The 25,242-nt window shown below is 46.6% G+C and overlaps 1 protein-coding gene across 2 annotated transcripts; it reads right to left on the reverse strand.

Annotated features, from left to right (window-relative positions):
• Positions 1-10,029: 10,029 nt before the first annotated feature.
• Fbxo27 (F-box protein 27) lies at positions 10,030-16,819 on the reverse strand. Of its 2 annotated transcripts, none has more exons than XM_029556577.1 (6): positions 15,880-16,819; positions 15,198-15,587; positions 14,571-14,682; positions 14,392-14,487; positions 12,570-12,705; positions 10,030-10,910 (listed from the first exon to the last, which is right to left on the reverse strand). In XM_029556577.1, exons 2-6 carry the CDS (start codon positions 15,559-15,561, stop codon positions 10,767-10,769), a joined length of 852 nt encoding a protein of 283 aa, XP_029412437.1. In that variant the 5' UTR covers positions 15,562-15,587; positions 15,880-16,819; the 3' UTR covers positions 10,030-10,766. The 2 variants fall into 2 exon arrangements, with proteins under 2 accessions (XP_029412437.1, XP_008852165.1); XM_008853943.3 differs by having other exon boundaries at positions 15,749-16,819.
• Between the last annotated feature and the right edge of the window lie 8,423 nt (positions 16,820-25,242).

Genomic DNA, 25,242 nt, shown 5'->3' on the forward strand with positions numbered 1-25,242 from the left:
GCAGGCTGGTTTTGTACTCACTGTGTAACCCAGGCATGCCTTGAACTCATGATCCTCCCAGATCAGCTTCCTGAGTGCTGGGATTACAGTTATGTGCCACCAGACATGGAATAAAGGATCCTTTATAAATACGCTAACACCATGACTAGTCTTTAAACTCAGTTGATAGAGTACTTGTCTATTGTTCACCAAGCCTTGGATTCTATCACAAACAGCATAGCCTGGGCATGATGGTAAATGACTGTAATCTCAGCATTTGGAAGGTGGAAGACCTGTGCATTAGTTAGCTTTTATCCATGTACCACCTGTCCATCCCCCAGAAAAGCAACAAGAGTACGAAGCAGCTGGTCACATTGCATCCAAGGTCAGGAAACAGAGTGATGAATGCTGTGTCCATCTCACTTCCTCCTATTCAATCCAGGACCTCAGCCCATGGAATAGTGCTGCCCACATTTAGGGTGCATCTTACTGTCTCAGTTAACCCAATCTAGAACCTCCCTCACATTGTCTCCTAGGTGATTTTAGATCCTGTTAAGTTGACAATATTAAGCATTAGTAGCCCCTTGTCAACTTGACACTCAAGAATGTCATGTTTAAGCAATAACCTTCTACCCCTTGTCCCCATAGGCCCACAATGCAAAATGCATTGATTCCAACATCAGAGTCCCTATAGTCTTTAACAGTTTCAACACTGTTCAATAGTGGAAGTGCAGAGTTTGATACTCAAACAAGCTCTTCACTGTGAACTTCTATAACATCAAAAGATGAAATTATGTATTTCCAACAGACAATGGTACAGAGTAAACATTCTCAATTCAAAAGGGGGAAAAATGGGCCCATAGCAAGGAAATGTTAGATCAGTACAAGACCAAAACCCAGCAAGGCAAACACAAACTCATGCAGCTCCATGTCCAGCACCTTAGGCTCCTGATGAAAACATCTGGGCTAAAGGGTTTGGGTAGCCTCCCTCCAGCTCTGCTGTCTGAGCATACACAGTCACTCTGTTGGCTCTGCTCAGTGCATGCAGCTTCCCCATGGTCCTGGCATCTCTACTATCTTGGGGTCTCGTAGCAATTTAGGCTTCACCTTTCTGACTCAAGAGTCTCTTTGGAGGGACTCCAGCCCTGCCACACATTGCGTGGCCTCTGCAGCCTTCTGGAACCTTGGCGCAAGCCTCTATGACCACCTTACTTTTGCATCTTTCATGCCTGTAAAATTGATACCATGAGGACAGCATTGCCAACTCTGTTGCCAGCTAAAAATATGACCTGGTCCCCTTGAACTTCAGTTGCATTGGCCTGTGTTTTCCAGCCCAACTTTGGGAAAACACTACATAAGAGGTTGCTTTCATGCAGGGAACTCCTTCAATGTCCGTAACTCCAGTCCCAGGGGATGGACAGCCTCTTCTGGCCTCTGACACGGATGTACTTACCTACATGCAGGAAATACATGCATATACATAAAATAAAAATAATAAATAAAAATTTTTTAAAATGTCTTTTAATAAACTCCAACACTGCCAGGCATGGTAGTGCAGGCCTTTAATTCCAGCACTTGGGAGGCAGAGGCAGGTAGATCTCTGTGAGTTCAAGGCCAACCTGGTCTACATAGGGAATTCCAGGCCTGCTGGAGCTACAGGGAGACCCTGTCTCAAAAAAACCAAAAACAAATAAATAACAATAAACAAACATACTAACGCCTTCAGGAATGTTTGATGGAGGACGGGGTATTTGTTCACCTACTTACCTACTTAGTGAACTTGAAATTGACAGTGAGGAATGCTGGCAAATGGCACCTGATCCAAGTGATCTGTGGGGCAAATGTACATTAAGGGCCTCCTGAGTCTTCTGCCTGGGTGGCCAGGAGAGGAGGCTGAGGCAGCTCCCAGGGACCCAGGTCCTTTCAGGGTGGGGAGCCCTTATGTAGTCACACCTGGGGTCAGTGCTGACTTCTAACAGCCTGAAACTCTGTGTAGACCAGACTGGCCTGGAGCTCAGAGCTCTGTCTGTCTCTGCCTCCGGGAGTGCAGAGAGTAAAGGTATTCACTACCACGCCCAGATTTTTCTTTTTTTTTTGTTATCTCATCTTGCTAAATAATCCCAACTGATCTTGAACTTGCAATTTTCCTCTTATATGCTAGAAATACAGATGTGCACCATACCTGACATTTTTGTCTAGGTATTTATTTTTTTAGTGGGGGTCTTGAGAAAGCAACTCATTATGTAGCTCTGACCTAGAGCTCACTATGTAGACCATGCTGACATCAAACTTTCGATGATCCTCCTGCCTCAGTCTCCAAAATTGCTAGGATTACAGATGTGCTTGACCTCAACTATCTTTGTTTTTATTTTTGTCTTTTTGAGACAGGGTCTCCCTGTAGCCCCAGCTGGCCTGGAACTCACTAGGTAGACCAGGCTGGCCTTGAGCTCACAGAGATCCGCCTGCTTCTGCTGGGATTAAAGCCACTTTGGGTGGCTCCAACTATTTTTAAAATTGTAAGTAAAATAAATTACATATATGTGAGTGCACTATGTATGCGCAATGCCTGTAGAGACCAGAGGAGGGGGTCGGGTTCCCCTGGAACTGGAGTTATGGATGGCTTGTGAGCCACCATGTGGTTGCTGGGAGCCAAACCCGGGTCCTCTACAAGAGTAGCCAGTGCTCTTAACTGCTGAGCCATCTCTCCAGCCCCACTCCACATACTTTATTTTTTATTATTATTTTTCTTTTATGTGTACGAGTGTTATGCCTGCATGTAGGTAAGTGCACCCGTGTTATGCAATGCCCAAGGAGGACAGAAGAAGCTGTCAGATCCGCTGGAACTAGAGTTCCAGTTGTTAGCTGCCTTGTGGGTGCTGGGATTCGAACCCAGATCTTCTGCAAGAACAGTCAGTACTCTTAACTGCTGAGCCATCTCTCCAGCCCCCCAAATACTTTGTTTTATTTTGTTTTGTTTTTGTACTGGGGAAGGCGGGAACCCAGGGCTTGGTATACGCTAAGCAAATGTTCAGCCGCTGAATTATCTCTCATTCCCTCAATCACTTTATTTGTCAGGGGAAGAGACATTGACACAAGATCTCATGTATACCAGGTTGGCTTCAAGCTCACTGTGTAGTAGAGACTAGTCACAGACTCCTGATTTTCCTGCATTCACAAAACAAATTCTGGGATTACAGGTCTTTACCACCATGTCTGCCCCCCATACCATATTGACATTTTTTTTTTTTTTTTTTGAGACAGGGTCTCACTATGTATCCCTGGCTAGCCTGGAACTTTCTATGTAGACCAAGCTGGCCTCCAACTCACAGAGATCCACTTGCCTCTGCCACGGCACCTCACCACTTGTTTGATTTGTTTTTATTTTTTATTTCTTATATTTTATTTGTTATTTTTATGTGTGTGTGTGTATTGCCTGCATGTAGGTAAGTGCACCTGTGTTGTGCAATGCCTGCAGAGGGCAGAAGAGGCTGTTGGGGATCCTTTGGTACTGGGTTACAGACAGTTGTTAGCTGCCATGTGGATACTGGGATTCAAACCCGGGTCTTCTACAAAAACAGTGTTCTTAACCACTAAGCCACCTCTCCAGCCCCAGTTTGTTTTTATTTTTAAGAGAGGGTCTCATAGTGGGGCATGGTGGCGCACACCTTTAATCCCAGCACTCAGGAGGCAGAGGCAGGTGGATCTTTGTGAGTTCAAGGCCAGCCTGGTCTCCATAGCGAATCCAGGCCAGCTGGGGCCACAGGGAGACCCTGTCTCAAAAAAGACGGAAAAAAAAAAAAATCAAGGATTTAATCAGTAGTAGAGTACCTGCCTAGAACCTCCCCAGTGAGGGGCTGAGGACATGGCTCAGTGGTAAAGCATTAGGCATTCCCTAGGTCCTTAGGTTCGGTCCCTAGCATTGAAGAAAAAGGAAAAAAGTGAACCCTAATGCAAATAATGGCTGTATTGATAATGATGTGTTGCTGTGGGCTCACTGATGGCTCCAAATGCACAACCCTGCCGGGACACATCAATAGTAGGGACTGGTAGCAGTAGTAGTAGTCTGTGAGTAGTAGTGGATCTCTGTGAGTTCGAGGCCAGCCTGGTCTACATAGTGAGTTCCAGGCCAGCTGAGGCTACAGGGAGACCCTGTCTCAAAAAAAAAAAAAAAAAAAAAAAAAAAAAGAGAGTGAGAGAGTATATGCTCAGCATCCTGGAAAACAAACATCCTTGAAGGGTCAGATATCCAATATTAACCTGGGCTCGTCACCTTGTTCCAAATTTATTTCAAAACTTCCAAAGTGTGTTTTCGTTGTTGTTTTGTTTTTTAAATTTGTGTATGCCTTTTTTGAGACACAGTTCTTCTGCAGTCCCAGCTGGGCTGGAACTCAATATGCAGGCCAGGCTGGCCTTGATCACCCAGAGATCCACCTGCCTCTGCCTCCCAAGTTCTGGGACTAAAGACATGTGCCACCACACCAGCTTCCCAAAACATTTTGATGCAGAGATTGTATGTCTTCATGTTGTCTTTTTAGCCCAATAGACTCCAAAACCAAAATCATGGTTTTAAAAAACATTATTACAGGAGTCCTGTCCAAGGACCAGACTCTTAATCTCTACATTTTGGCCATTTGTGACCTTTTATGTTCCTGCCCCCCTGTTGCATGAGGGAGCTTCATTAATGAGAATTGAAAGACTCTTTTTTTGGGGGGGGGTCTTTTTGAGACAGGGTCTCCCTGTAGCTCAAGCTGTGTAGACCAGGCTGGCCTTGAACTCACAGAGCTCCACCACCTGCCTCTGCCTCCCAAGTGCTGGGATTAAAGGCATGTGCCACCATGCCTGGCCTACTCAGTTATTTTTATTTTATGTGTATGAGTGTTTTGCCTGCATTATAAATGCACCCATGTACACAATGCCTTCGGAGTTCACAAGAGGGTGTCAGATTCCCTGGAACTGGAGTTACAGATGGTTAGCTGCCATGTGAGTGCTGAGAACTGAACCCAGGTCCTCTGCAAGAGCAGCCAGTGCTCTTAACCGCTGAGCCTTCTCTTTAGCCCCATATTGCAAACATAATTTTAAAATAATGATATGGTGCTAGGTATCAAGCCAAGGGCCTCGTGGCCCTTGCATGCCAGGCCAGTGCTTGCCAGTTGAGCTACATCTCCAACTCCTAAGCTGTTCCTTCTCTTTTTCCCTCTTCTTGCTGGTTTGCTTAAACTCCAGCATTAAATTCAGGTAATTCAGAGATCCTGGCTGCAGGGAGATCCCAGCTATGACAGAAAGTGCAGCCACAGCTGGCCACAGCTGGAAAGCACAAGTTTTAGTCTGTTGTAATCCTTCTGCTATATCTAAGGCTTTGATCCAGCCTTAGAAATGCATTTCACCATTCAGAGAACTCCCTGATTACACCAGTGGCCTACCACAGCTTTAAGTCTCTTTCAAGGTAAATCCATTTATTCAAAAGCCTGTCTCTCTGGGTTTCTTTTTAGATGGAGTTGGGAACAATGGAGACATTTCACACTTAGTTCACCTAAAACTCACTGGTTTATTTGGATTCTTTCCCACCTGGGTTGCAGAGCAACTGTAGTCCCCCTGCTTGACCAATGCCAAAAAACTGAGATTAGACCAGGAGTCCCTTGGCTATGCTGCTTGGTAGCAATTTCACTGCCCTTCTGGGGCCCTTATTGGAAGCTTGGGTGTTTGAAATTTACAGAGTTTATATACGGTAAGTGCTCAAGCAGTGCAAAACATATAGGATTTCCCCATCATAACTGAGAACATAGCACAGTGTGCTGAAGGCTGTGGCAACTGGCCCAGTAACAGACCTTTGATGTATGCAGAAACATAAAAGGGAGAGGGCTACCCACCCTCCCTGGCATTCCAGGGACAGCTGTCTAATTGGTCTGCTTTCCAGTATCCTGGGAGCAGACTGCCCCCTCCTCAAGCCTCTTCAGAGAAGTCTGTTAACTCTTAGTGAGTCAAGGACAGGAGCCTGTTAACTATTAGTGAGTAGATACAAGCAACGTTGAATGTCTTTTTCTCAGCATAGTGGATCACAAATGGAATCCCAGCACTTGGGAGGCTGAGGTAGAAGGACAGGAGGTTCTAGGCCTGCATGGACTGCATAGTCAAACCTTGTCTCAACAAACGATGTTGTCTTTGACCCACTCACACTGGTTTTGGGGAGTGTCTAGGCCTTCCCCACCTCCTATCTGAGGAAGAGCAGAAAGGAGCAAAGGAAACACCCTGACTGAGCTCCTCTGTTGGGGACCCCTGCTGTTTTGGGTTGTAGTCTTTCCATGTCCGGATAGCCGCATGCCGGCTCGGCGAGAATGGAACGACTCCCTTTCTCAGCTGGGCGCCTTCCTACTCTCTTCCTGACTCACCTTTTGAAGTGCCCGTCACAGATACATATCCTCCGGCATGAAACTGTCAGGTTTTCCTGTGTGATAATCAGGCAATGTCTGGCAGCCTGGTGGAAGCCCACCACCACATGTAAATGGAGCATCCTACAAAGCACCTATCAACTAAGGCTTTTACTACTGCCCCCACACTATAAATATCCTGGTTTCCCCTTAATTAATCGGAGCTGAATCACTAAGACCTGGAGCCGAGCTGAGTCACTGAATAAAGGAGCTGTACCTGACCGAGCTGAGTTCTGTGTCTTACTGCCTACGATTCAGTCTCTCCGGAGGGGGCTGTCCCTTCGTAAACAACGACTCAAGGAGATTCTGCTTTCGCCGTTCCCACACCTCCCCTCGTGACCCGGCGGCTGACGCGTCTCGAACCTAAAGGGAGTGCCCAGTAGCTTGGAACGGAACAGGCCTGGAAGCGCAGTGACCAGTAGAGTCGCCAGCATCCAGTAGCCGCGCGACCATACTCCTCCTTACTTTAGTCAGCTCTGACCAAAGTCGACCTAAGGAACTGAGCCACTTATCCTGAAGCTGGACCTGGTATAAATTCCACAGGTCACACTTACCTCCAATGGCAGACAGTAACCCAGCTGGAGTTTCATATCATTGTGAAAGTTGTAGGGACAAAAATGGAGTCACTTATGTCTACCTCTAACAAAACAGAGATGATAAGGCCACAGAAAAGAAAGCTCACACAGATTGTCACAGGATTTAATCAGAAAATCTCTCTCTCTGGACACTGGGGAGTGAATAGTCTTGAGTGTACTTGGTAAGCATTCTACCATTGAGGTACACTCCCAGCCCCTCACTGGGGTATCCTTGGCAGGTGCTGTACCACTGAGCTATATCCTCAGTAAGACAGTGCTCTTATCACAAGAACTCCTTTAAGAATGCAGTGTGTGTCACAGGCTGTGTGCACAATACTCACTGACCAATGGCAGTCTCTGCCAAGTAGATAATATCCATTTCTATGACAAACATGAAGAATCCATGCAGGCTTGTGTGTTGAAGGCTTAGCCTCCAGTTGGTGGTGCTATTTTGGGAGGTGGTGGAAACTCTAGGTAGGACTTGGCTGGGGAAATAGGTTATTGAGAGTGTCTTTGAAGGGTATGTCTTGTTTTCTCTCCCTCTTCCCCCTCCCCCTCCCCCTCCTTCCTGGCTACCATGATGTAAGTCTGCTTTACCTTGTCTTTTTGTTAGTCTGTCTCATCAGTGTAGGAATGAAGGAGCTACGTGACTGTGGATTGAAACTGTGAGTCAAAATAAATCTTTCCTTATTCATCCTTTTTATTGTATGTGTATGTGTACATGGTATATGTGCGTGCACATGTGCATGCATGTTCATGTGTGTGCATGTGCATGTGTATGTGTGTGCATAGGTGTAGGCCAGAGACTGACATCAGGTGTCTTCATCCATCACTCTCCAGTGATTTATTTGTTGACAGGGGAGCTGAGCCACTTCTGATGTTAGGCCTGGTGCAGTCTTTACTGAAGTAGACCCTCCATGAACCCAGAGGTCACCAATTCAGCAAGTTTAGCTAGCCAGCCTGCCCTGCAGAGTCCCTTTTTCTGTCTCTTGAATGCTGGGATTGTAGGTGGGCCTCTATTCCTGCCCATTATTTATGAGTGTGCTGGGGACCTGAGCTTGATTCCTCATTCTTATGTGGCAAGTACTTTATCAATGGAGCCATCTCTCCATCCCTCATTCATTTATTTTCTTTTTTTTCTGAGGGAGGGTCTCCCTGTAGCCCCAGCTGGCCTGGAACTTGCTATGTAGACCAGGTTGGCCTCCATCTCAGAGATTCATATGCCTCTGCCTCCCGAGTGCTGGGATTATGCTGGTTTCATTCATTCATTCAATTTTTAAAAATTTATTATTTTATGTGTATGAGTATTATGCCTACAGAAATATAAGTGCACCTGTATCATGCAATGCTAGCAGAGGTCAGAAGAGGGCATCAGATCCACTGGAAGTAGAGTTACAGACAGCTGTTAGGTGCCATGTGGGTGCTGGGATTTGAACCTGGATCCTCTACAAGAGCGGCCAATGTTCTTTTCTTTTTTTGGGGGGGGTCTTTAAAAAATATTTTATTATTTTTATTCATGTATATGAGTGTATTGCCTGCATGTATGTGAGTGCACCCGTGTCATGCAATGCCTCAGAGGTCAGAAGAGGGTGTCAGATTCCCCTGGAACTGGAGTTAAGGATGGTTCATAGCCACCATGTGAGTGCTGGGAATTGAACCAGGGTACTCTGCAAGAGCAGACAGTGCTCTTAACCACTAAGCCATCTCTCCAGCCCCTTTTTTTGGTCCTTTTGAGACAGGGTCTCCCTATAGCCTCAGCTGGCCTGGAACTCACTATATAGACCAGGATGCCCTCCATCTCACAGAGATCTACATGCCTCTGCCTTGACTTATATTTTCAATGACTATGGGTTTACAGGGATGATGAGTTTATGGAGACATAGCCCCATCACAGCATTGTGCTGGAAGGCCTGTACACTGATAAGGCAGGTAGGGTGGAATTCTTCAAAGGCCCTGGCACACTTTGCAGGGGAGGAGGCCTTCCAACACTTGGAAGGCAGAGGCAGGGGGATCAGAAGTTCAAGGACATCCTTGGCTACACAGAGAGTTTGAGGCCAGACTGGGCTACAAGAGACCCTGACTCAAAAACAAAACAAAGATGTGAAGTAAGCTGGGATCCTGTAATCCTCCCAGCTGGGAAAGAGGCAGGAAGACCAGCCTGGTCTATGTAGTGATTTCTAGCCTAGCCAGGGCTACATATCCTGTCTCAGAATATAACAAAATAGGGGCTGAGAAGATGACTGAGTAGGTAAAGTGCTTACCACTAAAGCTGATGCCTTGAATTTGATTCCCATGACCCACATTGTGGAAGGAGAGAACTGACTCCCTCAAATTGTCCTCTACATGAGCACTGTCCATATACACATGATCCTCCCTGCTCCTACACACACACACACACACACACACACACACACACACACACACCACACACACACACACACACACACACACTCTTGCAGAGGACCCAGGTTTGGTTCCCAGCACCCACAGGGCAGCCACAATCATATGTAACTCCAGTTCCAGGGGTTCTGACACCCTCTTCTGGCCTCCTCAGACACTAAGCACATAATACATGTAGGCAAAACTCATATACATAAAAAATAAAAATAAAGAAATCTTTGAAAAATAAAAATAGGGTTGGGGAGATGGTTCAGCTGTTAACAGCACTGGCTACTATTGCAGAGGGCCCAGGTTCAATTCCCAGCACCCACAAGCTAACCGTTCCAGGGGCCCTGACACCCTCTTCTGGCCTCTGTAGGACCTGCACACACATGCACTTATATACACGCAGGCAAAACACTCATACACATAAAAAATAATTACAAATTTAGAAAAACAAAATAAAGTAAAAATTAAAAAGGACCAAAACAAAAAGATCTGAAGCAGTTTAGGCAAAATAATAAATTTATTACAGTGCAATTGGCAGATCTTGCTGACATATTATTCTCTCATTGTTTGAAAAAGTATGAAAATGAAAAATAACTATTACACCATTATAGAGGTCCTAAGGATCGGGCCTCGACTAAGGTACTTCATTTTTTTAGAGAAAATCTGTGTACAGATATATCCCAGTTGACTTTCAGAAATGAGACCTGGTGGTAGCCATGGAGGTGAAAGTCACCACCCAAGGCAGTTGGAATTTTGCTAGCCCTGCCCAAGTTCTAAGTTCAGATATGAGTAGAGGGCTTCATTGAAGGGCCAAGGAACTCTCTAAAGCAGAAACGGGAGGTGATGAGAGACAGTGTCAGGCTGGGACTGTAGCTCGGTTGATAGTGTTTACCTACCACACAAGAAGCCCTGGGTTCAATCCTCAGGACTGCATAAAACAAGGTGTTGGTGGCGCATACCCGTAATCCCAGCACCTGAGAGGTGGCACAGGAATATCAGGGGTTCAAGATCATCCTCAGATACTTATGGAGTTTTCAGCCAGCCTGGGAAACATGAGACCCTGCCTCAAAAAACAAAACAAAACAAAAAAGGGCAACACTACAGACAGGGCAGAGGGGGATTGAGATAAATAAGAGGTAGCTTGTGGGGAGGGGGCCTCCGCAAGTGCATGCCCCCATGCATATTCCCACCCCACTGAAGCAGCAGCAGAAGGTAGATCTGATGGAAAATTCCAGTGGTTTCCAGAATCTGAAAACAAGGCCAAACAGAATTGTTCACCAAATCCTAGAGTTCTGTGTGTCAGAGAGGTACTGGTGCCGTCTTCATGAGGGGTCCCCACCAACAGCTCCAGCTCCTGGAAGGCACAGTCAGGCTGTCTTGCCAAAATGGTGGCCTCTGACTAGGACTGACGAACTCGCACCATCACACTGGAGTTGGTCACTCGGGCCCCATAGTGGCCAGCCCAGAACTGCGTGTCCTGACCCCAGTGTTCGAAAGACACAAAACGGACACCTTTCTTGATGTTAGAGAACACATGGGTAACCTGTGAGAAGAGGAGAGGTCAGTGAGAGTGAGCCTTGTATCACCTGGCCTTCCTGACCAAAGTTGAGACAGATCCTTTTCATGATCAGTATTGTCCAAGATGGTGGCAACGTCACTGCCCATTCCCTGCATTCCTCTGAAATCTTTTTTTTTTTTTTTTTTTTTTTTTTTTTTTGGTTTTTGAGACAGGGTCTCTCTGTAGGCCCAGCTGGCCTGCAACTCACTATGTAGACCAGGCTGGCCTCTATCTCACAGAGATCCGCCTGCCTCTGCCTCCTGAGTGCTGGGTTTAAAGGCCTGTGCCACTGCACTTGGCTTCCTGTGAAATCTTGCAATGTCCTCATTAAGAGGTGGAGCCTAGGGCCCAGTGTGGTGGTGTTTCCGTCATTCCAGCACTTGGGAGACTGAGGCAGGAGAATGGAGAGTTTGAGGGTAGGGTTAACTATATACCAGGTGAGTTGGACAATATAATGAGAACCTATCTCAAAAACAAAGAAAAACAAAAAATCCCAGCCAAATAAATGAGATTTTATCACCAAGAACGTGGCAGAAATTCTGAGTATGGTAGTACATTATCTTTAATTACTCCCAGCACTTGGGAGATGGAGGCATGAGGATCAGGAGTTCAAGGCTAGCTTTAACTGCATATTGAGTTTGAGGCCGGCCTAGGCTACATGAGATGGTCTTAAAAAAAAATGTGGCAGAAGTGATCCTGGGTGGGTTTTGCCAATGCTAGGTCAGAAAAGGGCCAAGCAGCTGAAGCTTATTTCTCTGACTCTTTAGCCCTAGCCACCATGGAAGCAGTCTGCCTGCCTGGAGCCTGCCATGCTGTGAGGGATCCCAGTGCAGCCTGGCCCAGAGATCTAGTGGAGGAGGTTTGAAATGAAACAGAGATGCTTGGCCAGCTGCATGGTCACCCACCACCGCCAGCCTGCCCTTCTGCTCCACCGTGGTCTAAACAAGAAGGGACTTCAGCTTCCGCTGCCCAGCTCGGCCTTCTCCACGTATCGATGGACACACAAGAATGGGACTAGGGAAATAGCCCAGTCAGTAGAATGCCTGCCACACATGCATAAAGACCTGAGTTTGAATCCCCAACACCTATGGCTGTGGTGGTGCCTGTGTGTAACCCTCGTGTTGATTGGGAAGGAGGGGTGGATACAGGTGGTTCCCCAGAACTCTCTGGCCAGCCAGTCTAGCCAATCATTGAGTTCTCTGTTCAGTGAGAGAACCGGTCTCAAAAAATGAGGTGGAAAGTGCTAGAAGATGCCTGACATTGACCCTTGCCTTCCATATACACATGCATGCACAAAGGCATGCACCCCACCCCCATCTCATACACACACAAATTAAAAAATAAAAGAAGCTAGGTGTAGTGGCTCAGGCTATTAATCCCAGCACTCGGGAGACAGAAACAGGCTGATATCTGTAAGACTAAGCCCAGCCTGGTCTACACAGTGAGTTCCAGGCTAGCCAGGACGTGTACAGGGAGACCTTGTCTCAAAAAAACCAAAAAATAAACAAACAAAACCAAAAAAGCTAGAAAAGATAAGAAAATGGCTGCTATTGATCATAAGACACTGAGTTCTAGGGTGACTGACCACAGCCCCCACAATCCTCCTCCACCAGTTAAGAGACTCAGCCTCCGCCAGAGACTCACCTGAAGGTAGACATTGTTGTTCCACTGCTCAATGGGGTCAGGTACTACCAAGAACTCATCAAGGACAGTCTGGTTGGCATGTAGAAGTCTGACAAGGAGCCGGTATCTGCAGCCACTGTCATGTCGGGCTCCCCACCTGTGAGAGGAGGAGGTCTGGAAGGCTGGACTTGCTACTTATCTCTTTGGGTGTCTAGCCTCCCTGTGAGTACAAATTTAATTCCTTAAAAGGGTCTTGTGGGGCTGGGAAGACGGCTGAGTCAGTGTTGTGCTTGCCACATAACCATGAAGACTTGAGTTCAATTTCCAGAACAATCCCAGCACTGGGGAAGCAGAGACAGGCAGATCCCTGGGGCCAGCTGGCCAGCCAATCTAGTCTAAGGGTGAACCCCATGTTCCAGTGATCCCATCTCAAAAAAACCCAGGGTCGACAGCTTCTGAGGAATGATACTGGAGGAAGACCTCTTGCCTTCACATGTATCCACACAGAAGTGCACCCCTGCATGTGCACACACAAAAGGGCCATGTGAAACAGGCTTATCACAGGCATGTAATTCCAGTTGTTTGGGAGGCTGACACAGGAAGATTCAGTTCATCAGCCTAGGCTATAGAATGAGTTTCAAGGTCAGCGTGGACATCTTAAGTGAGACCCTCTCAAAATAAAACATAAAAAGAGGCCTGGCATGTGGCTTAGTGGTGGGGGATTTTCCTAGTACACATGAGGTCCTGAGTTCAATCCCCTGTGAAAACTATCCTGTGAGAATGTTCTCTGGGCCCTTCCAGTTTCATGTGTGACAGGAGTGTCTTTGGTGAGGACTCAGGTCATACCAGAGTTTACTAGAGTGACCGAGGACAAGGCTGGTTCTCCCACAGATCAGCTCAGGTGGGAGTTGGCACCTCCAGAAAGATCAGCACTCCAACTTAGGGTAGAGGCTGTGAGTTAATGTTGGCGTCTTGGAGGCTGAGGTTAGTCATGTGAGCAAAGAGCTCACCAGCGATGAAGCCCCAATGAAAACTGCAGGTGAATGTCCTGGTTGGTGCTGTCACAGGCATCTGTCACACTTGAATGATCTCCAGATGAGATTGCATGAGATCAGGATTCCAAAACTCACTCACACATATAAAGCCCTTGCTATGTGTTTCACTGTAATAACTGTTGTAGTAGCAAGAATCCATTTAATTTCAGTTTTGTTTGTTTGCTTTTGTTTTTTTGAGACAGGGTCTCCCTTTAGCCTTAGCTGGCTTGGAACTAGGTAGACTGGGCTGGCCTCGATCTCTGAGACTTGGGGTTAAAGGCATGTGTCACCATTCCCGGCCTCCCCTTCTTTTTAAAAAAAAGACAAGGATGGAGAGATGGCTCAGCAGTAAAGAACACTGACTGTTCTTGCAGAAGACCTGGGTTTGAATCCCAGCACCCACATGGCAACTAACTCCAGTTCCAGGGGATCCAACGACCTCTTCTGTCCTCCGTGGGCATTGCACGACACGGGTGCACTTACCTACATGCAGGCAATACACACATATAAAAAAATAAAAAATAATAACATATTTTTAAAAAGGTGTGGCTGGGCGTGAGACCAGCTTGATCCAGCAAGCTCTCCAGTCCCAGGCTACTAAAACTAAACCAAACTAAATTAAGAACAAATCTGCCACCTCCCAACGGACTTCCTTTGAGAAAAAAAAAGGCTTTCAAGGCATGTACTCAGCTAACTCTTGGAGCTGTGGTCATGGTCAAGGTCCTGCTGCCTCCCTGACCTTCAGTTTATCTGGAGGGAGAAAAGGCTCCTAGCTGTTAGCAAAAGGCTGCTCCCGCCATCACACTCACCAGTCTGAGACGGCAATCTCCACCCTCCCACTGTCCAATAGTTCTGGCCACAGACCCTCCTCCAGAAGGTCCAAGACCTGCTTTTTGCGACACCAACTAGGAAGGAAGGAGAAAGAAAGGTCATGAGAACAGGCAGGCCCTTCTCAACAACGAATCTGACGACCCCCGAGGACTTTCACCTGAAGGACGTCACGAAGCAGGTCTGCGAGGGGGCCCCGGGGACCAGCTTCTTGTTCTCCTCCACCACCCAGCCGTCTCCGCCATGCTGCACCATCCATTTGCGTAGGCCTTCTGTTAAAGAGGAAAAAAAAGGCTTAAATTGGGAAATTCCAGCACATGGGAGGCTGAGGCAGGAGCATTGTTGCAAATTCAGAGCTACACAGTAAGACTGTCTCAAAATAATTAAAAACACTAAAAATAAAAATTTTTTAATTAAAAGAAATGTTTGTGTCCAAATTAGAGTCTCCCCTGGTGGCTCCAGGGCGCCATATCTCTCCTCCAGATGTTAAAAGAAATCCTTCCCCTTCCACCACCTCCCTTGGAGCCCCTCCCACAGGGCCATCGGTAGTCTGGACTCTCAGGCTTGGCTCCTTGGCGACCACGCCCTAGCGCTCTCCCCACGTTTCATACGACCCACTCCTTAGGCCCCCCACCCCATATCATGTCTGGGGTCTTACCTGCTCCCTTAAGATCCTGCCCCTCAGCCCCTCCTTCCTTTTGGCCCTGCCTTTCAGACCCTCCCATTTCGCTTCCCGTAGCCCCGCCCCCAGCTGTGCCCCAGAGGCATCCCTTCCCGGACTCATCACCTTGGCCGCAGGGGTTGCTGATGAGGTTGCGTCCTATAGGTAGTCGCTCGCAGAAGCGCCCCAAGGGGCAGGGCGTGTCGTCGCGGGCGGGCGGCAGGCAGCTACGGGCTAGCGGCAGCAGGGCGCGGCCGGTGGCGCTGCGGTCCCGGGCCAGGATCAGCAGCCATAGGGCCTGGCCGTCCACCAGGGCCCGCCAGGTCCGGCACACCCGGCGGCAGCGGCGCAGCAGCGTCGGCGGTGGCACGTGGCTCAGCACCACCAGGAGCAGCTCCGGGGGCAGGCGGCTCAGGTCCAGCGCCTCCTCGGGCTCCGGCTCCCGCGCGGGGACCCGGGCGGCGCGGCCCCTGGAGGTCAAGGCACCCATGGTCCTCCCTCCAGGCGTGGCTGGAACTGCGGGCGACGGAGGGTCAAGCGTCAGGGACCGGCAGCCTCCGCGGCGCGCAGCCTCCGCCGCCCGGCCCTGCACCGCGCCGGGACCGACGCCCCGAAGCATCAGCCGCGCCCCTCCTCCCGTGCGGGTCCTCGCCAGCCTCCCTCCTCGGCCCGCTCACCAGCACCCTTGCCAGCTCCCTTTCGTGGCCGGGAGGGCGGCCGAGCCCCAACCCTGCCCCACGCCATCCTTCCCGGGTGGGGCCTGCGGTGCCTCCCGGCCCCTGGCCCTTCGGACTCTCCCGCCTCTCACTTAAGGTTCAGCACTTTCTGTTAGCTTCCCTCTAGACCCCTCCTCCTTCCGGCTGCCGTCTGACGGCGAGGGAATCCAGCCGGTGCGGGAGACTAGGCCACGGATTGGGGCGATGGGAACGCCGGGTCTGCCCCTCTCCATTCGCACCAATCAGCCACTTGGAATGACCGTAATTCGGCCTAAAATGCCTGGAGCCTCGAACTGTTTAACATTTTGACTAGGCATCTAGTTGGAAGGCTCCACCCACGGAGTCCCACCTTTAAGACCAGAGGCGTTGGTCTGGATTTACAGGAAAAGGCAAACTCAAGAGGCAGAGAAAATCTCCGTAAACAGCAGGGCGTGGTGGTGCACGCACCTTTAATCCCAGCATTTGGGAGGCAGAGGCAGGAGGATTTTGAGATGGAGGCCAGCCTGGTCTACATAGTGGTTCCAGGTCAGCCGGGATTAGAGGAAGACCCTGTCTCAAAAAAAAAATCTTGTAACCATTAGCACCAAACTTTACCGATTCTTTTCACTCTGTGCCAGGGTAGCAACCCCAAGAAACGGATACTTTTCAGGCTCCACTTCACACGAGAGAAAACCCAGACTCTCAGAGGCCAAGTGACTTTCCTGTGTTCACACAGCTGTAGATGCAGACCTGGGATTTTATTTTTGTTTATTGTATGTATATGAGTGTTTTGCCTGCCTGTATGTAAGTGAATCCTTGTTGTGAAGCCGGAAAAGGGTGTCACATCCCCTGGACCTTCAGTTACAGATCGTTGTTAGCTTTCATGTGGGTGCCAGGAATTGAACCCCTGCCCTTTGCAAGAGCAGTGTGATCTTAACCGCTGAGTCACGTTTCTCTAGCCCCCAAGACCTGAATTCTTGCTCACACTGAACTTAATAGAGGCAGAGATATGATGAATGGTGGACATAATAAGCATCATGTGCGCGGCGGGGTGGTGGGGGTGGTGGGGGGTGTACCCGCACGTGACCGTTAAGAAGCTCATGAAAAATAAAACCTCTTATCTGGGCTGCTGGTGTATGCCTGTGATCACAGCTACTTGTGGGCTGAAGCAGGAGTATCCTTAAGTTCAAGGTCTGCCTGGACATTAGTGAGACCCTGTCCCCAAAAGTAAAGGGGCCATAGCACAGCATGCACAAGGCCCTGGTTTAAATCCCCTATATGGAAACACACACACACACACACACACACAGAGAGAGAGAGAGAGAGAGAGAGAGAGAGAGAAAATGTCAAAGTCAAAATAGTCTGTGCCCCGCCCCCCAAATCCCCTCTGTACATGTGGGAAAGAATGAAAATGGCTTTTTTGGTGAACAAGCATTACAGGCTGTAAGGTGCATCGGCTGTGATGATCAGACTGGTAATGAGTAAATTAGTCAGTAGGTCATTGATCTATGCTGTGGAAAAATAGCAGACAAGATGGGCTGGGCCATGAGCAGGCTGGCTGGGTGCAGAGGACAGGAGACCCCCCAGTTCTGAGAGATGGACTGACCTGCCTCTGTCAACCATGTGGGATTAGAGGCCATCCCACAGTGCCTGGCCCCAGCCCTTGACTTTTTGAGAAAGGGTCTCACTCTTTAACTCTGACACTGGCCTCGAACTTGTGATTCTCCTGCCTCTGATTGTCAGTTCCTGCAATTACATCTTGGGCCAAACTCTGAGAAGAAAAACCTTTGGACGGGTTCAAGAAGGACCTACTGCTTAGAATATAATTAAAGATTAGAGTCTGGTATGGTAGATCACACATGTAATTCCAACACTGCAGAGGACGAGGCAGGGGAATTCCAAGTTGAAGGTTTATCTGGAATATATATAGAGAGAGTTCTGGGTCTGCCTGGCTACACAAGTATTTTGAAACACAGAACAAAACAAGAACCAAAACCAAAACATAAAAATAGAAAGTGAAAAGAAAAAGAAAGCAGTTTAGGGCTGTTTGGGAAATGCCTAGAGGGTGGGTGTAATGGTGGTTATGGCTTGGGAAGTCTTGTCCAGAGAACTGACTCTGTCTCTTCTACAGGTTTATTGGCTTGTATTTCAAACTGTAGACCCCAGTAACACTTTATTTTATAAAGTAGAGTGGGTATCCTGATGAGCTGAGGGGAAGAGGTCCAGAAGGCTGGGGAGCTCAAAACAGAACAGAAAACAGACTGGTTGCTTCACTTTCTTTGAAATGACTAATGCTGAGGGAATTCCAGCTCGAAGGGGCGTGTTTGGGAATTTGGCTATTGTTTCTCCCTCTTCTGATTTTTTGGATGGTGAATTTCAACTTGATGGTGTAGAACCTTAGCCTGAATGACTCCATTTTGGTTTGGTCCATAGGGCCTATTGTAGAGCTCAGTCCAAACTAGTATCCCATAACAGTGTCTGTCTGTCTACCTATTTATTAATCATATATTTTAAGGCTTAGTTTTTATTAAACTGTGTAGCATGTGTGTCTGTTTGGGGGTACATGAACATGTGTACAGGTGCACAAGGAGGTCAGAGGTGTCATAACGGGCAGTTGTGAGCCACCCAATGTGGGTTCTGGGAATCCTATACATTTTTACCTAACCGAGGAAAACTGTTGATCTGAGCTAGACCCTAACCTCCTTTGCACAGAAGTGTACACAATGTTGATACCAGTCTGAATTTTTCAGAAATGTAACTTCTGGGTCAATTGACAAAAGGTTGCCTGTGGCTTCCCTTAAGATTTACTGGTTGCTGTCCACTATAGTCTGGGTATGGCTTGTGTAAACCCCCACAAAGGTTCATGTCTGGGTATAGTCTTTGTGTGAACCCCCACAAAGATTCATGTTGATAAGGGAAAATCTGTGAGATGCTTTAGTTTAATGACAGAGGAGGAGAGATGAGGGACATTAGTTGTCTACAAAGTCATAGGCTCATTAGGTATAGTGGGGTGTGCCTGCAATCCCAGCATTTGGGAGGCAGAGGCAGGTGGATCTATGTGGATTTAAGGCAAGCCTGGTCTACATAGCTAGTTCTAGAGCAGCTAGGACTATGTGGTGAGACTCTATCTCAAAAAAAGAAACAGAAAAAAAAGGGAAAGAAACCTATTACCAGATGTGGTCCTCAACCTTGGGACACCCAAAACTCTAAGCCTTTTGTGAATTTTTTTTTAACCAGCCTCAGGTAATTTACTATGCTAACAGAATATACACTCTCCAGTTCAGAGAACTAGAAAAATGGCTTCAATAGGAGGAGAGTCAGCTAAGTTCTCGACCTGCTGTCACTGCAGGTCTGGGTCACTGACAGTGGGTGACCTAGCCTAACACTGCAGCGTGGGGTGTCCTTTCAGAGACCTCTACTTAGGTGAAGTTGGGATTCTTTTTTGTTTTCTTGTTTTTTGAGACAGGGTATCATTATATAGCCCTGTCTGCTGGGCCTGGAACTGTCTTTGTAAACCAGGCTACATTTGAACTCAGCAATCTGCCTGTGCTGGGATTAAAGGACCCCCAGCTAAATTGGGATTCTTGAATATATTGCAGAAAAGAATGTTAGGTTGAGCCAGTAAGAAGTAAAGTTGGAGTTTATTCAGAAATGGTGAGCTGAGGACATAGCTCAGTAGAAGGGCACTTGCTTAAGCTGTGTGGTTCCCAGTACAAGAAAGAACAAAAGGAAGAAAGGAAGGAAAGGAGGGAGGGAGGGAGGGAGGGAAGAAGTGGCTGTGGCTGTAGCTCAGTTGGTAGAGTGCTTGCCTCTCATGCACAAAAGTCTGGGTTCATTCTCCACATAAACTGGGCATGGTCAGGTTGACCTGAAATTCCAGTTCTGGGGAGATAGAGGCAGCAAGATCAAAAGTTCACGGTCATCCTTGGCTAAGCAGAGAGTTCTGGGCCAGCTTGGGTTACTTGAGACACTTTAAAAAACAAAACAAAACAGAAAAAGATCTAGCTGATACAAAACCACAATTCTCATCTCAAAGGGGATAAAATATTTTATTCTGGAGCTAAATATGAATGACCACAGCCCAGGAGCACAGATTCAAGTTTTTTCTCAAATACCTTGTTCCAACATGGTATTAATTCTATGACATTTTATGGTAATAAAACAAAATTATAAAACAAGACATTAAAAAAAAAGACCAAAATTAGGAGGCAGAGGCAGGCATATCTCTGTGAGTTCAAGGCCAGCCTGGTCTACATAGTGAGTTCCAGGCCAGCTGGGGCTATAGGGAGACCCTGTCTCAAAAAGACCAAAAAAGATCTGAATGGATATGTGCCATGTGAGTGTAGTGCCCTCTGAGACCAGAAAAGGACATCAGATCCCCTGGAGTTACAGGTAGTTGTGAGTCACTCAACATGGGTACTGGGAACTGAACTCAGGTCTTCTGTAAAAGCAGTATGCACTCTTAATCACTAAGCCAAGTCTCCACCCCCCAAAATGAAAAGTACATATTTTTTTGGTCATTTCTGAAAAATATTTGTAAACATTACACTATTACAAGAGGTCTTTGAGAGTCAGGGCTAGGCTCAAGGTCCTTCCTCGTTTTTTTTCTCTTTTTTCAGAGAAGTCCTTGTGGACAAATTTGTCCTGATTTGATCTTCAGCCCTGGCCACGGCTCTGTTACTCATGAGCCACCTGAGGCAGCTAATTTTGCTAGCCTCAAAGATGCAAATTCAAGTTCAGACAGGAGTGGAGGACTTCACTGAAGGAACTAGAAAAATCCCTGAAACAGAAACAGGATAATGATTAGAACCCATGTTGGGGACAGGGTAGAGGGGGCTTGAGCTGAACCAAAGGCAGGTGGTAGGGGAGGAGACCTTTTCAAGACCAGCATTCCCCCATGCACGTGCCCAGCTCCCAAAAGCAGCAGCAGTAGGCAGAGCTGATGGAAGATTCCAGTGGATTCCAAATAAAAAATTCTTTAAAAATTTTTATTTATTATTTTTATTTTATGGATATGCGTGTATTGCCTGCATGCACCCGTGTCATGCAATGCCCTCAGAGGTCAGAAGAGGCTGTCAGATCCCCTGGGACTGGAGTTACAGACAGTTGTTAGCTGCCGTGTGGGTGCTGGGATTTGAACTTGGGTCTTCTGCAAGAACAACCAGTGTTCTTAACTGCTGAGCCACCTCTCCAGCCCCCCAAATGAACAATTTTAAATGTTATGGGGCTGGAGAGATAGCTCAGGGTTAAGAGCACTGGCTGCTCTCACAGAGGACCTGGATTTGATTCCCAGCACCCACATGATGGCTAACAACCATCCATAACTCCAGTTCCATGAGATTTGATACCCTCTTCTGATGGTCATTGCAGGACACTGGCACACTTAAATACAAGCAGGAAATTCACACACACACACACACACACACACACAATTTTTAATATTAAAAAAACTAATTGGGTCTGTACTCACATGTGCAACCCCTCACACAATTTTAAAAAATAATAAAATAAAAAATTTAATTGTAAAAAATTAGAATTTCCTGGGGCTGGAGATATGGCTCAGCAGTTAAGAGCGCTGGTTGCTCTTGCAGAGGACTTGGGTTTGATTTCCAGTACTCACATGGTGGTTAACAACCGTCTGTAACTCCAGTTCCAGGGGATCTGATGCCTTCTGACTTCTGCAGGCATTGTACAACACAGGTGCACTTACACACATGCAAGCAATACACTCGTACACATAAAATAAAACTAGTAAATAAAATATTTTAGAAAACTGAAATTAGGCCGGGCGTGGTGGCACACACCTTTAATCCCAGCACTCGGGAGACAGAGGCAGGCAGATCTCTCTGAGTTCAAGGCCAGCCTGGTCTACATAGTTCCAGGACAGCTGGGGCTACAGGGAGACCCTGTCTCAAAAAGACCAAAATAAATAAATAAATAAATAAAAAACCAAAAAACTGAAATTAGAATTTCCTTAAGAATCTCCTGCTGAAGTCTTGGGAGCATCGAGGAACTTTCTCCTGGAGAAAGATTTGCATCTTGTGATGATCTTGTGGGAGAAACTTGGAGCTGAGGCAGGGTACCACACTTTGCCAGACTGATAGTTATATATAGCTCTTTAGACTTTACTCTCATGGGAGGACAGACTTGGAAGGTTACTGGATCTTTGTCTCTCTTTCCAATATGGCCACATTGAATAAATCACCTTTTTTAGGGGGGGTAGGGTCTTTTTGAGACAGGGTCTTCCTGTAGCCCCAGCTGGCCTGGAACTTGCTCTATAGAGAGTCTGGCCTTGAACTCACGGAGATCTGCTTGCCTCTGCCTCCCAAGTGCTTGGATTAAAGACATGCTCTGACACACCTGGCCTAAATCGTCTTTAAAAAAAAAAATTCCTTTTTTTATTGTATGTGAATGAGTATTATGTCTGCATGCATGCAAGTATACCTGTGTCATGCAGTGACCTCAGAGGAGAGAAGAGGGCATCAGATCCCCTGAAACTGGAGTTACGGACAGTTGTTAACTGCCATGTGGGTGCTGGGAACCAAAATGGGTCCTCTGGAAGAGCAGCCAGTGCTCTTAACTGCTAAGCCATCTCTCCAGCCCGGAAAAAAGCACTTTCTAAAAAACAAAACAAAAATAAAACCTACTGGGTGTGGTGGTGCACTGATTTAATCCCAGCACTCCAGAGGCAGAGACAGGTGGATTTCTGTGAGTTCAAGGCCAGTCAAGGTTCCAGTGTGAGACCCTAGCTCAGGAAACAAACAAACAAACAACAAAAAAGTGCTTTCTGTTCTGGTCTCTCATCTTCCTCTTCCTCCTCTTCTCCCATCTTCCTTCTTCTCCCTCCTCTCCTTCTTCCTCTTCCTCTGTCTCTGTCTCTCTCTCTGTCTCTGGGATACTGCCTGTCTGGCCTCTGGTTTAAAGCTACCTTTGTGTTCTGCTCTGTCTGATCTATTTCAGAGTTTTGACTGTTAGAATGGCCATCTCTGCAACAGCCCTTTGGGGGCATGTTCTGGCAATTGGTCTGATTATGTTTATGACCTGTCAGTTTTCATTGTCACCTTGACACAATCTAGAATCATCTGGGAAGAGAGTCTCAATGAGGGGTTGTATAATCAGGTTGGGAGATTCTCTTGATTGCTTTAATTGTGGTAGACAACAGGATTCCCTGTGTTTTTATACAGGATTCCCTGTATAAAAAGGGAAAACGTGAGTGGAGAACAAGCACACATGTGTCCGTTCTCTCTCTGCTCTTGGTTGTGGATGTGACCAGCTGCTTCAAGTTTGTGCCCTGACTTCCCCACAATCGTGGACTGTTGGAGCCACATAAACCCTTTTCCCTTTAAAATTGCTTTTGTCAGGGTATTTCATCACAGCAACAGAAATGAAAGTAAAAGCGACTTTAAAAGTTTTTACAATTTGCCTTTAATCCTAGCACTAGGGAGGCAGAGGCAGGTGGATCTTTGTGAGTTCAAGGCCAGCTTGGTCTACATAGTGAATTCCAGGCCAGCTAGTGCTACAGAAAGACCCTCTCTCAAAGAAACAAACAAACAAACAAATAAAAAAAAACACCAAAAATTTTTAAAATTTATTATTTTGTTTTGTATAAGTGTTTTGTGTGCATGTATGTAAGTGCATCTGTGTTATTCAATGCCTGCAGAGGCCAGAAGAAGGCATTGGGCCTCCCAGAATTGGAAGTTAAAGACAGTTGTTAGTTGTCATGTGAAAGCTGGGAGTTGAACCTGGGTCCTCTGCAAGAGCAGCCAGTGAGTGAGTGAGTGCGCTTAACCACTGAGTGAGCTCTCCAGTCATCTCTCTCTCTCTCTCTCTCTCTCTCTTTCTCTCTCTCTCAGTGGTTAGCTGCTAGGTAAGCAAGGAAATGGGCTGGATTGCTGGTTTGGTACAAACAGGCAAATGCTGAGATGTATTTCAGGTAATAAAGTCATTTAATGATACCGGCCACTTACAGCAGGGGAAGTTGGGATAGAAGACCCAACAGTAAATCACAGAACAAAACCACAGAACACAAGAAATTTATTATGTTTGTAGACTTTAGAGTGAGGGGTCTCTGACTTATGCAGCTTGGTGAAAGTACTAGATAGTTATAATTCAGAAGGCTAATCTTATTGCCACATACTACCTGTGTCAAGAAAATTAATGAGGTTCTCTTAAATCTGAGCCTGGCATGGTGGCATACATCTTTAATCCCAGTATTCAGGAGGCAGAGGCAGGTGGATCTCTATGAGATGGAGGTCAGCCTGCTCTATGTAGGGGAGTTCCAGTCCAGCTGAGGCTGCAGGGAGACCCTGTCTCAAAAAAAAAAAAAAAAAAAAAAAAAAAGAAAGAAAGAAAGAAAGCCATAAAGAAAAGAAAAGAAAAGATATTGATCTGTGCACTGGCTGCTGTTGCACAGCAACTCATTTTGGTTCCCAGCACCCATGTGGCAGTTAACAACCATCTGTAACTCCAGTTCCAGAGAATCCAACATCCGCTTCTGATCTTTTTGGGCACTGTATAACACAGGTGCACTTAAATACATGTATGTAAACACTTTCACATGAATAAAAATAAATGAGAAAAGATATTGATCTGGGCCTGGAGAGATGGCTCAGCAGTTAAGAGCACTGTCTGTGCTTATAGAGGACCTAGGTTCAGCTCCCAGCACCCACACGGCAGCTAACAGCTGTTCATAACTCCAGTTCCAGAGGATCTAAGGCCCTCTTCTGACTTCTGCAGGAATTGTACAACATGCGTGCACTTATATACATGCAGGCAATACACTCATACACATAAAAAAATAAATTAAAAATATTTTTAAAGTGGTGCATGCCTTTAATCCCAGCACTTGGGAAGCAGAGGCAGGCAGATCTCCATGAGTTCAAGGCCAGCCTGGTCTACATAGTTCCAGGCCAGCTGGGGCTACAGGGAGACCCTGTCTCAAAAAGACCAAAATAAATAAATAAATAAATAAATAAATAAATAAATATTTATCTGCTTTCGACAATACTTATAAAGATGCAGTTTATTTAATTAAAACAACATTCAGGCTTTGATGAGATGGCCCAGTGGGAAAAGTACTTGCTACAAGAAGTCTGACAACCTGAGTTCAATCCCCAGAACCCATAAAAAGCCAGAAACAGTGGCTCACTTCTATAATCAAAGCGCTCTTAAGGCAGGATGGGAGGTAGAGACAAGAATCACCTAGAAGCTCACAGCCAGCTAACCTAGAATCTTCTGGACTCTGTGGACATCACATACACACGATCCACTTATATACATGCTGGCAAAACACTCATACACATAAAATTTATGAAATTACAAAATCAAAGCAAAAAGAGAGAACCAGTTCTGAAAAGCTGTCCTCTGACAGCCACACGCAGTCTGTGGCATGGGTGTGCCCCGCAACTAATTATAATAAAATTAAAAACAATATACATTGGAATAGTAAGAAAAAGATTTTGTTAATTGCAAGATTT

Source organism: Nannospalax galili, unplaced genomic scaffold (genome assembly GCF_000622305.1).
Source record: "Nannospalax galili isolate Female #2095 unplaced genomic scaffold, S.galili_v1.0 scaffold886, whole genome shotgun sequence".
Taxonomy (NCBI): Eukaryota; Metazoa; Chordata; class Mammalia; order Rodentia; family Spalacidae; genus Nannospalax; species Nannospalax galili.